An 11,962-nucleotide genomic window follows, 5' to 3' on the forward strand; every position below is an offset into this window, starting at 1 on the left:
CCTAAGTAGGATCTTTTTTATAAGCCAGGGCCTTTTACGTACAGCCCCCACAATGTTATCCCCACGTCCTTGAGATTCGCCTTCTGTAGAATAGAATAGAATAGAATAGAATAGAATAGAATTTTTATTGGCCAAGTGTGATTGGACACACAAGGAATTTGTCTTGGTGCATATGCTCTCAGCGTACATAAAATAAAATATACATTTGTCAAGAATCATGTGGTACATCACTTAATGATTGTCATAGGGGTCAAATAAGCAATAAAGAAGCAATATTAATAAAAATCTTAAGGATACAAGCAACAAGTTACAGTCATAACCAAGTTACAGTCTTTGTGGTCCCTTCAGAAATTTTATTTTTGTTGTGGGTTGCAAAGTCATGTCCGACCCATCACACAACTGAAGCAGGTGGAGGCTTTTCTGCAATTCCCTTCTACCTTGGTCTTTTTTTATTCTTTCCTCTTTCTTACACTGCTCAAAAAAATGAAGGGGACACTTAAAACAACGCAATACAACTCCAAGTAAATCAAACTTCTGTGAAATCAAACTGTCCACTTAGGAAGCAACACTGATTGACAGTCAATTTCACCTGCTGTTGTGCGCATTCAATTTTGAACAGAACAAAGGATTCAGTGATAATATTTCATTCATTCAGATCTAGGATGGGTTCTTGGAGTGGTCCCTTTAGTTTTTTTGAGCAGTATATTATTTTATAGTGCAAGTTTGATAACCACAGTAATGTTTTTTTAAACTTCAATGCACCTTTATTAAGTTATTTAAAGTCTTGACTGTTTCAGTTTGACATCCTGGCCAATACATTTAAAACAAGTGATGACAACTTCACATTGAAAAGGCATTCATTGAAAACAAATCTCTCCGCAGCTGTTGGTTCCCACTTCTGGGTGCTGCCTGCAGTTGGGGTCCATGCTCTGCACCCTCCTGCTAATTCTGCTGCGACAGTGGAGGAGGTAGGTGGTTTTGGTGAAAAGATGCAGCTGCCTAGGGAAATTGTGCGTGCGGAACATCTCAGGTTCGGTCCTGAGACTTTGCAGCAGGGCTGAGAAACCCAGATAGCATTAGCACTAGCAATAAATAAATTGATAAATCTTGGGTCCTCATTTGACCCACCTTGGAAGGATGGAAAGCTGAGTCAACCTTAAGTATGTAAGGAAGGAAGGAAGGAAGGAAAGGGAAGGAAGGAAGGAAGGAAGGAAGGAAGGATAATAGCAATAGCATTTAGACTTATATACCGCTTCCTAGTGCTTTTACTGCCCTCTCTAAGCGGTTTACAGAATCAGCCTCTTGCTCCCCAACAATCTGGGTCCTCATTTGAGCCACCTCGGAAGGATGGGAGGCTGAGTCAACCTGAAGGAAGGAAGGAAGGAAAGGAGGAAGGAAGGAAGGAAGATAGCAATAGCATTTAGACTTATATACCGCTTCACGGTGCTTTTACAGCCTTCTCTAAGCAGTTTACAGACTCAGCCTCTTGCCCGCCAACACTCTGGGTCCCCATTTGACCACCCTCGGAAGGATGGAAGGCTGAGCCAACCTTGAGCTGGTGGTGAGATTTGAACAGCTGAACTACAGCTATTCAGTTACCTGAAGGAGCCTGCAGGGCTGCCCTCTAACCACTGCGCCACCCCGGCTCTTAAACTGCCTTGCCAACTAGGAACGGGCCACAGCAGTAGCCCACCCCAACACTCACTCCCGGAGCGCTACCTAAGCCCGAGGCCGCCACCGAGCCCGTCCAAAATCCCTGCCAGGGGTCTCAAGGGGCTTTCTCCCCCCTTTCCCCTTTCTCTCCCTGCTGCCAGCAAGTTGGGCTCGGCGGAGGAAATCATCGACTCCTTGACGCAGATCCTGGACGGGGTCCTCCAGGCCGACCAGCAGCTGATGGAGAAGACCAAAGCTAAAGTCTTCTCGGCGCTCATCACCGTCCTGCAGATGAAAGAAGCCAAAGGTCAGCGGGAGGCCGGGGGAGGAGGTTGAGTCGGGTGCTGGGTTCCAATTCAGGCAGTCCTCGTTTAGTGGCCGTTACAAGTGAAAACAAACGGACACGACCTCCGACCTCTGCAGCACCCCCTGGGGTCACGTGATCAATATTTGGGCTCTTGGCAACCGGTTCACACTTACGACAGTCGCGGTGGTGTCTCCCCCTGGGGGGGGGGTGTCCACGTGATCCTCTTTTGCGACCTGCTAACAAACGTCACATTCACTTAACAAGCATTCTGGCTAGATGAGCCCCGGGAGGGATTCGCTTAGCCACTGTGGCGAGGAAGGTCGTAAAACGGGGCAAATCAACAGAGGTTGACTCGCTATTTCCGCTGGGAAGTTGGGTCACCACGATTGGTTTTGTTGAAGTTGTCTTTTCTAACGGGACTTTTGACCTCCCCTCCTGCCTGAACTACTCTGCTTGTTTCAAATCTCTCTGCCTCCCTTCCTCTCTTTCTCTTTCTATCTTTCTCTCTCTCTCTCTCTCCTTCCACCCCCTCTCACTTTCTCTTTCTTTCTCGCTTGCTCTGTCTCTCTTTCTCTCTTTTTCCCTCCCTCTCTCTCTTTGTCTCTCATCCTCTCCTTCCCTCCCTCTCTGTTTCTCTTGCTCCCTATCTCTCTTTCCCTCTCTCTGTCTCTTTTTCTCTTTCTCTCTTTTCCCCTCCCGCCCTCTCTCTTTGTCTCTTTTCTGTCTCGCCTTCCTTCCCTCTCTTTTTCTCTCCATCCCCAGCCAGTGAAATCCCCCAGTACTCCCAGCTGGTGCTGAGCGTGTGTGAGACCCTCCAGGAGGAGTTCATCGCCCTCTTCGACCACACCAGGCACTGCCTGACTCTGGGGGATTCCCCGGAGGACAAAGACAGCATGGAGACGGACGACAGCTCCCGGCACAAGCAGAAGGACCAGCGGGACGGGGCAAGTCAGGAGGTCATAAGACCCCAGTGGCTCTCGGGCATCGTTGGGGGGGAGCGTAGGGACGCGACAGGGCAGTCTCCCCTTTTCGCCACTGGCCCTCCCATCATTCCTTATTGCCGTTTATTTCATCCCTCCTTTATTACTGTAGCGGCATCTCAAGGCAGTGAACCTGCTCCTGTGCCTTCCTATAATTTCCCCACAACAGCAGCCCTGTTTGGTGGGCTGGGCTGAGGGAGAGAAAGAGGCCAATCCATTCATTCCTTTTATGGCTAAGGCGGGACTAGAACTCACCGTCTCCTGGCGATTGGCTTAAGGCAGGAGTAGGCAAAGCAGGCTCTTCTATGACTTGAGGACTTCAACTCCCAGGATTCCCGAGTCAATCATGCTAGCTCAGGAATTCTGGGATTTGAAGTCCACAGGTCATAGAAGAGCCAACTTTGCCTACCCCTGGCTCAAGGTCACCCAGCTGGCTTTCGCGCCTAAGGCAGGACTAGAACTCACCGTCTCCTGACGATTGGCCCAAAATCTCCCAGCCATCTTTCATCCCTAAGGCAGAACTAGAACTCACCGTCTCCTGGTGGGATTGGCTCAAAATCACCCAGCTGACTTTCAGGGCTAAGGTGGGACTAGAATTCTCTGTCTCCTGGTTTCTGGACAGGCACCTCAGCCGCTAAGCCAGACTGTTTCTCTTCCCCTGCCAAAGGTCAGAGGGATCCATTTTGCAGATCAAGAAGCCCCCTTCCTACCTCCCCCTCCCCTTTCCGTCTCGGTTGTTTCACCAGCATCCGGTGGGCTCAAGCCTCTTTTCCCTCCCCCCCCCCCAGGTGTGTGTGCTGGGCCTCCACTTGGCCAAGGAGCTGTGCGAAGTGGACGAAGAGGGAGAGGGCTGGCTGCAGGTGACCCGGAGCCTCCCGCTGCTGCCCACCCTCTACACCACCTTGGAGGTCAGCCTGAGGCTGAAGCAGAACCTGCACTTCACCGACGCCTCCCTCCACTTGCTGCTCACCTTGGCCAAGACTCAGCAGGTAAGCCCAGGGGCGGCTGGTTGACAGGCCGGCTTCTGCGTCCCTCGCAGGAACCACAACGTCCAACATGTGTTGTCGCCCCCTGCCTGACGCGGGGTGCAAGTGCACGCAGTCCTCGAGTTTACAACTGCAATTGAGCGCCCGTTTTCCGTTGCTAAGCGAGGCAGTGACTAAGTGAGTTTTGCCCCATTTTATTTATTTTTTTTTTAAAAAAAGTTTCCTTCATTAGTTTTTACAAAATATAAATAAAAGAAGGTGTATACATCACAAGATTTTTTTTTTACAGATCTTACCCATTTCATCATTTCCTTATATTTCAATTTTTAACTTTTTTGTATACTTACATTTGTAAATTTACCATTCTATATCTATCAGTTTATATTTACCTTTATATTTGACTCTATTTGACCAATGTGTGCAATAGGGTTGATATTCCTGGAGGCGTCTCTAATATGGCAAATGATTTAGCTTTACTAGATAAATGGTCAAAGCAATGGAAACTGCAGTTTAATGTTTCCAAATGTAAAATAATGCACTTGGGGGAAAGGAATCCTCAATCTGAGTCTTGTATTGGCAGTTCTGTGTTAGCAAAAACTTCAGAAGAGAAGGATTTAGGGGTCGTGATTTCTGACCGTCTCCAAATGGGTGAACAGTGCGGTCAGGCGGTAGGGAAAGCGAGTAGGATGCTTGGCTGCATAGCTAGAGGTATAACAAGCAGGAAGAGGGAGATTGTGATCCCGCTGTATATATATCCATCCTAAGATAAAATACAGGAAATAGTATAAGGGCAGACTAGATGGACCAGGAGGTCTTTTTCTACCACCAATCTTCTATGTTTCTATTTCTATGCCACCCTTCTCCTTAGACTCAGGGTAGCTCACAACAAAAGTTAATACAAAACATGTAAGAAATCTACATTAAATTACACTCTAATGACCCCAATACTTAAAATTAATCCATCCCATCATGCCCCATACGTTCGGTCATTGGCCGGGGCTGGATTTTAAGACTCAGTGGCCCCCAAGACTGGTCCCCTGGGTTGCCCCTGCCCCCCCTGAGCTCCCCCGTCTTCCTCCTCCTCTCTTTCAGGGGGCAGCGGCCGTGGCCACATCTGGGGTCCTACACAGCATCTGCCTGCCCCTCCTGAGCGTCTACCAGCTGAGCAGCAACGGAGGGGGGCAGGTGAGTGGAGTTTCCCCCCCCCCAAAGTTCCCTGGAGGCCTGTTTCCCCCTCCTATCGTGGTTTGATCTCGGTTTGCTTGCGCAGGTCCCCGTTTCCTCTCGTCGGTCTTTGGACGGGCCGTCCTGGCCGGGCGTCTACCGCCTCTCCGTGTCTCTGATGGAGCGCCTGCTGAAGACCCTCCGCTACAACTTCCTGACCGACGCCTTGGACTTTGTGGGGGTGCACCAGGAGAGGATCCTTCAGGTGGGCTTCTCTTCGGACTTCAAGGAGGGGCCTTTCCTGGTATTTGGAAGACTGGGGGGTGGGGGTGGAATAGCAATAGCATTTAGACTTTTATACAGATGGGCAAAAAAGCAATAATAGTCCAATATCATACACATATCATCCTAATAACGGTTTACAAACCAGGTTTACAAACCCACAATAATAAAAAACAATGTTACAGTGGAACAAATCTAATATTAAAATAAAAAAAAGACATATACTAACAGCCCCAATCAGGAATAGTTAAGCGAGGCTATTGTGAAGGGAATCCCATGGTCCTTAAGCAAATCCGGCTTTCCCCCTTGGTTTTGCTTGTCGGAAGCCGGCCTGGGATGGTCGCAAATGGCAGTCAGGGGACCCCCAGAGTCTAGTTGCCAAAACAAATGAATTTCAGTGCCGCCCTAACGTCCAGATGGTTGCTAAATGGCTATAAGTCGAGGGTCTGAGATTGCAAGTAGGGTGAGTGGGGGTGGGCAAGGGTCCCGCCAGCCCTCCCCCCCTCGGGAGGTGGGGCTCAAAAGAGTTTTCTACCCACAGTGCTTAAACGCTGTCCGGACGGTGCAGAGCCTGGCCTGCCTGGAAGAAGCTGACCACACGGTGGGCTTCCTCCTCCAGCTGTCCAACTTCATGAAGGAGTGGCACTTCCACCTGCCCCAGCTCCTGAAAGATGCCCAGGTACGGGGACCTGCCTCCCTTAGCAGCGGACATTGGGGTGGTCGTAAGTGGAGGACGGCCTCTGTCTCTTCTCACCTTCTCCTCCATTCCAGGTCAATTTGTGCTACTTGTGCCAAGCCTGCACTTCCCTGCTCCACAGCCGCAAAATGCTCCAGCACTACTTGCAGGTGAGTGCCCCCCCCCCCCCTGGATGCCCTCCCACCACATCTGGTCCACCTGGGGCCTTCCCTCACCCTCCCTGGGTCTCTCCTGTCCGGATATACAGAGCTACGCAATAGGACGTGACAAGCGAGTAGAAGGCTTGGCTGCATAGCTAGAGGTATCACCAGCAGGAAGAGGGAGGTTGTGATCCTGCTGTATACAGCTCTGGTGAGACCCCATTGGGAATAATACTGTGTTCAGTTCTGGAGACCTCACCCACAAAGAGAGATTGGCGGGTCCTAGGGGATCAACTCCCTCGGTCCTCTGGAATCAACTCCCCCCCAGAGATTTGTACTGCCCCCCACCCTCCTTACCCTTCATAAGAATTTGAAAACGTATTTATGACGCCAGGCTTGGGGTCACTAGACTCCAGCCTCTGGCCAGTGAATGTGTAGGATGTCGTAGTATGTTTGATTTTTAAATATTTAGCTTTTTGAAAAATTTTAAATTAATCATTTGTGTTAATATATACAGTATTGCATTTTTATTGAAATGTTGCAAGCCGCCCCGAGTCCATGGAGAGGGGCAGCATTTAAGTCCGATTAATAAATAAATAATAAATAAGCAATAGCACAACAGCTAAGCATTCATTGTAAAGTTGCTTTGCATTTTATAATGCTCTGGCCCAGTCAGATTGCAGTGCACACCCTACGAGCCAACATTCCACATGCTTACAACCTTCTTTTACCTTACATGGTCATCTAATGCAGTGTTTCCCAACCTTGGCAACTTGAAGATAACTGGACTTCAACTCCCAGAATTCCCCAGCCAGCAAACGCTGGCTGGGGAATTCTGGGAGTTGAAGTCCAGTTATCTCCAAGTGGCCAAAGTTGGGAAACACTGACCTAATGGAATATCACCTAGGATTGAGCCAGTCCTTGACCTCTCCCCAGGCCAAGAACGGAGAATCCATCCCTTCGGCGGTCCTGCCTCGCCTCCAGAGGGCCCCGCAGATTTCGGCCAAGGCAGCCAGCCCGGAATCGGAGGCGGTGGAAGAGAGGGCGCTGCGCACGGTCCAGTACAGCCTCCTGAAAATCCTCAGCAAGTGTCTTGCCGCCTTGCGCCACTTCACCCCCGACATCTGTCAGATCCTTCTCGACCAGGTAGAGGGACCAGATGGAGGATTGCAAAGCTCCAGAAGCCTCCGGGGCGATGGGGGAGGGAGGGAAGCCTTTGGAGCTTGGGAAGGAACGAAACACGAGCCTACTGGGCCCACCAGAAGTTGGGAAACAGGCCATTTCCGGCCTCCAGGGGGTGGAGGAAGCTGTTTTCACCCTCCCCAGGCATTGAATTCTGGGTGTGGGCACTCACACATTCGCGATAACACACATGTTCGCCATCACTGGCCCAGGGGCAGCCCCTACGCTGAGAGAGGCGGCCCAATAAACGTAGCCAATAAGGGCAGCCAATCACAGGGATTCTGCTTCCTCCCGCAGTCGCTGGACCTGGCCGAGTACGACCTCCTTTTCATGCTGAGCTTCACGACGCCGGGCTTTGACTCCGAGGTGGCCCCCTCCTTTGGGACCCTGCTGGCCACCATCAACGTGGCCCTGAACATGTTAGGGGAGGTAAGAGTTCACAGGAGCTTGCGCAGAGTGGAGACGCGCACGGCCAGGCTGCCGATTTGGAGACGCGGTTTAGTTATTTGTGGGGCTGCTGTGGTTGAGGCCACACTTGGCAAAAAATGACTCCTGACTTGGCCTTGGGTTCTGACGCCGCTTTTCTCTCTTCCCACAGTTGGATAAGAAGAAGGACCCCTTCAGCCTGGCTGCAGAGCCCTCCCCCCAGCAGGAAGGGAGCAAGACCCTCAAGTAGGTGCCTGGGGGCTTTGGCCAACTTTGGAGAAGAATTATTATTATTATTTTTGCTGTGGGTTTGAAAGCACTGCAGGCTGCTTCAGCTAACTGCTAACTGTAGTTCAGCAGTTCAAATCTCACCACTGGCTCAAAGTTGACTCAGCCTTTCATCCTTCCCAGGTGGGTCAAATGAGGAGCCAGATTGTTGGGGGCAAGAGGCTGATTCTGTAAAATGCTTAGAGAGGGCTGGAGAAGCACTGTGAAGTGGTATATAAGTCTAAACGGTATTGCTAATGCCACGAGGGTCGCCCAGAAAGTAATGCACTACGTTTTATTTTCTCCAATGATGAAACATGAAACTTACACGCGAGAAAGAAGGATGTTTCTTCTACACTCCCTATCTTCCCATGCAATCTCCATCCCGTTCTATTGCCTTCCTCCAGCGAGACACAAGGGCGTGAATGCCCTGTCGGTACCACTCCTGGTTCTGGTCACGAAGCCATTTCTGCACTGCAGTGGCCTCCCCCTCTGTGCCCAGCGACTAACCGTCCTTCTGTCGACTGCGGATTCTCCATCAACTCTACACAAACGTTGGTGAATGTTCCCAACAGTTTCTTTTCTCCGCAGTGAGAAATTCAGTGACGACTGCTGCTTGTAACATACAACACTTGCAGACGCCATTTCGAAACATGGCTGCAGCTACGCTCTTGTCTGAAGAGACGCAAAATTTACACGCGCACTCCTGACAAGTCAAACAATGTACATCTAAAGTTTCGCATTTCGTATATTACTGTAGGCTGAGAAAAAAAAATGTGGTGCATTACTTTCTGGGCGACCCTCATACATAAGTCAAAGTGGCAAACACACACTATAATCCAGGCTGCTGTTTGCATTTCGATCAGTCTTTCTTCTAGTGCAGAGAGGGGTGTGATATTATTATTATTATTATATTATTATTATTATTATTATTATTACTATTATTACTATTATTATTATTATTATTATTATTATTATTAATTGGATTTGTATGCCGCCCCTCTCCGCAGACTCGGGGCAGCATACAAACAATGATAAAAAACAGCATGTAACAATCCAATTAATAAAACAACTAAAAACCCTTATTATAAAAAACCCCAAACATACCATGCATAACTTGTAGTAGCCTAGGGGAAAAGGATAACTTAACTCCCCCATGCCTGGCGACAAAGGTGGGTCTTAAGTAATTTGCGAAAGACAAGGAGGGTGGGGGCCGTTCTAATCTCTGGGGGGAGCTGGTTCCAGAGGGCCGGGGCCGCCACAGAGAAGGCTCTTCTCCTGGGTCCCGCCAAACGACATTGTTTGGTCGACGGGACCCGGAGAAGGCCAACTCTGTGGGACCTAATCGGCCGCTGGGATTCGTGCGGTAGAAGGCGGTTCCGGACGTATTCTGGCCCAATGCCATGTAGGGCTTTAAAAGTCTGGAGAGGTTGGGAGTGGGAGGCACTGTTCTTCACTGTTCTAATATTATTATTATTATTATTATTATTTATTATTATTATTATTATTATTATTATTATTATTATTATTTCTGTGCCGTCCTTCTTTGCAGACTCACAGCAAAATAGATACTGAAATACAATGCATAAGAAATCTGTTTTTAAAAAATCCTAACATTTATGGCCCCTCTATGACTTGTGGACTTGAACTCCCAGAATTCCTTGCTGGGCAGGGCCGTACCATAGTCCCCCACCCGTGGGCGAGCGCCTTTCAACCAACCCCGCTTTCGTTCCAGGCCTCTCCTGATGTTTACCATGGAAAACTGTTTCTACCTGCTGATCTCTCAGGCGGTGCGGTACTTGAAGGATCCAGCGGTGCACCCGCGGGATAAACAGCGCATGAAACAGGAGCTCAGCTCGGAGCTGGTAAGGGGGCCCTTCGCGGCTCAGTGGGGGCCTTGGACTGCCGTTCCCATCATCCCCGGCAGCAGCTGCCCTTGGCTGGGCTGAATGGGAGGATGGCAATTCCATCACCTGTGCAGTGGGGAGACGGATTTGCATCCTGCCTGTATTATTATTATTATTATTATTATTATTATTATTATTATTATTTATTAGATTTGTATGTAGATTTATTATTTGTACATATAACCCACAGTAGTGAAGGTACCCAACATACCTGCCATTTATTTTTCCCCACAAAAACAACCTTGTGAGGTGGGCGGGACTGGGAGAAAGGGACTAGCTGACTTACATGCCAAAGGCAGGACTAGAACTCGACACCTCCTGGTTCTTAGCCAAAGGTTCTAAGCAGCTTTCATGCCTAGGGCAGGACTAGAACCTAAGAAGAGCCCTGCTGAATGGGGCCAAAGCCCATCGAGTCCAGCATTCTGTGTCCCACAGTGCCCACCCCCCAATTGTCCATGGGGATCTTGAGCAGAAACAGAAGGCAAGACCCTCCCTTTCCCCTGACCCCCAACAAACGGGACCCAAGGGGACCCTGCCTGCCTCAACCCACATAGAGGCGGCACTTGGAGATCCGTTTCAATCACCACCCATGATACACTTGGCATTTGTGTAATCCTGCCTTGAGGCTCTCCAGGCTGACAGCTGTCACGACCTGTTCTGGAGGTGAATGCCATCAACCAAGGACCCTCTGGATGAAGAAATATCTCCCTTTATCTGTCCTCGCTTTCTTACCTATGAGCTTTAGGGAGGGTCCCCTTGTACGAGTATTGTGTGACAGAGAAAAGGATTTTTTCTCTATCCCATGCATGATTTTATACACCGGTCAAATCCCCCCTTCAACGCCGTCTTTCAAGGCTGAAGAGTCCAAGGCGTTGCACCCTGGTTTCACAAGGGAGGGGCTCCATTTCCTTGATCCTTCTTGTTGCCCCTTTTTTGTGCCTTTTCACAATTCCTGGTGATTGGCCCAAAAACACCCAGCCGGCTTCCATGCCTAAAGCAGGGCTAGAATTCACTGTCTCCTGGTGATTGTCCAAAATTCACCCAGAAACCTCTAAACTTAAGGCAGGACTAGAATTCACAGTCTCCTGGCCATTGGGCCAAAGACACCCAGCCGGCTTCCATGCCTGAGGCAGGACTGGAACTCGCCGCCTCCCGGTTTTCTTAGCCCCTCCCGCAACAGAAGGAATGACATGTAACCCTGTGTTCCCTTTTCAGAGCACGCTGCTCTCCAGCCTGTCCCGCTATTTCCGTCGCGGCGGCCCTTCCTCGCCCGCGGGGGGGCTCCTGCCCTCCCCCCAGGGAAAACCCTCCTCCTCCTCCAAGCTGGGGCCGGAAAGCCAGGAGCCCCTTTTCCAGCTGGTCCAGGCCTTCGTCCGACACGTGCAGAGATAAAATGCCCGGGCTGAAGATGTTTCGCACTCGGGTTCGTTCTCCCATCCATTCTGGGACCTCCACCCACCGCCACCAGGGTGGCGTCGGCTGGTCTCTTCCAGCAAAGGACCCCCGTCTGCGGGAAAGAAACCCCCCCAACTCTACCTCCCCTATTGCAAGTAAATCTGGCTTGGCCTCCATAAGCCCATCAATTATTTTTCTAGCTTAACATATGCGGCCTGGGATGGAAAGCAGACGGAGAGCGCTGGAATGTCCTTCCCGAAAACAATTATTGGGGGTAAATCTCACGGACAGACAGACGGCGTTTGCTCTTGCCAACGAAGAGCAGAGACCCTCTTCTTCCTCCTCCCTCCCTCCCGCTTCCCTCGGGACCCGTCTCTGCCTTTTCCGAGGGCAGAAAGGAGATATTTTTTATAAAAGTCCCTCGGTCCTCTTTGCCGGCAGGATCGAAAAGCAGAATCCCGTTGCTTGAATCCCCCCCCCTTTTTTTGTACAAGTTGTTTTTCCTATTTATATCGATTAAACGCGTTTCTAAGCAATGCTGGGGCTGCGACCTCTTTTGAACGTTCGCCAATACGT

The 11,962-nt window shown here is 49.9% G+C and overlaps 1 protein-coding gene across 2 annotated transcripts in view; it reads left to right on the forward strand.

Annotated features, from left to right (window-relative positions):
• The window catches only part of NUP188 (nucleoporin 188), a 47,898-nt gene extending 35,976 nt beyond the window's left edge, over positions 1 to 11,922 (forward strand). Inside the window, exons 32-45 of one of the 2 annotated variants that reach the window (XM_070758605.1) lie at positions 883 to 968; positions 1,815 to 1,960; positions 2,723 to 2,904; positions 3,729 to 3,929; positions 5,019 to 5,111; positions 5,197 to 5,355; positions 5,914 to 6,051; positions 6,144 to 6,218; positions 7,146 to 7,355; positions 7,689 to 7,820; positions 7,990 to 8,063; positions 9,820 to 9,949; positions 11,207 to 11,414; positions 11,587 to 11,922. In XM_070758605.1, coding sequence (XP_070614706.1) covers positions 883 to 968; positions 1,815 to 1,960; positions 2,723 to 2,904; positions 3,729 to 3,929; positions 5,019 to 5,111; positions 5,197 to 5,355; positions 5,914 to 6,051; positions 6,144 to 6,218; positions 7,146 to 7,355; positions 7,689 to 7,820; positions 7,990 to 8,063; positions 9,820 to 9,949; positions 11,207 to 11,383 — 1,803 coding nt within the window. In that variant the 3' untranslated portion in view covers positions 11,384 to 11,414; positions 11,587 to 11,922. Of the gene's footprint in view, positions 1 to 882; positions 969 to 1,814; positions 1,961 to 2,722; positions 2,905 to 3,728; positions 3,930 to 5,018; positions 5,112 to 5,196; positions 5,356 to 5,913; positions 6,052 to 6,143; positions 6,219 to 7,145; positions 7,356 to 7,688; positions 7,821 to 7,989; positions 8,064 to 9,819; positions 9,950 to 11,206 lie in introns of both variants that reach the window. The other variant, XM_070758606.1, reaches the window with a different exon arrangement.
• Positions 11,923 to 11,962: the final 40 nt, after the last annotated feature.

This window comes from Erythrolamprus reginae, chromosome 8 (genome assembly GCF_031021105.1).
Source record: "Erythrolamprus reginae isolate rEryReg1 chromosome 8, rEryReg1.hap1, whole genome shotgun sequence".
Taxonomy (NCBI): domain Eukaryota; kingdom Metazoa; phylum Chordata; class Lepidosauria; order Squamata; family Dipsadidae; genus Erythrolamprus; species Erythrolamprus reginae.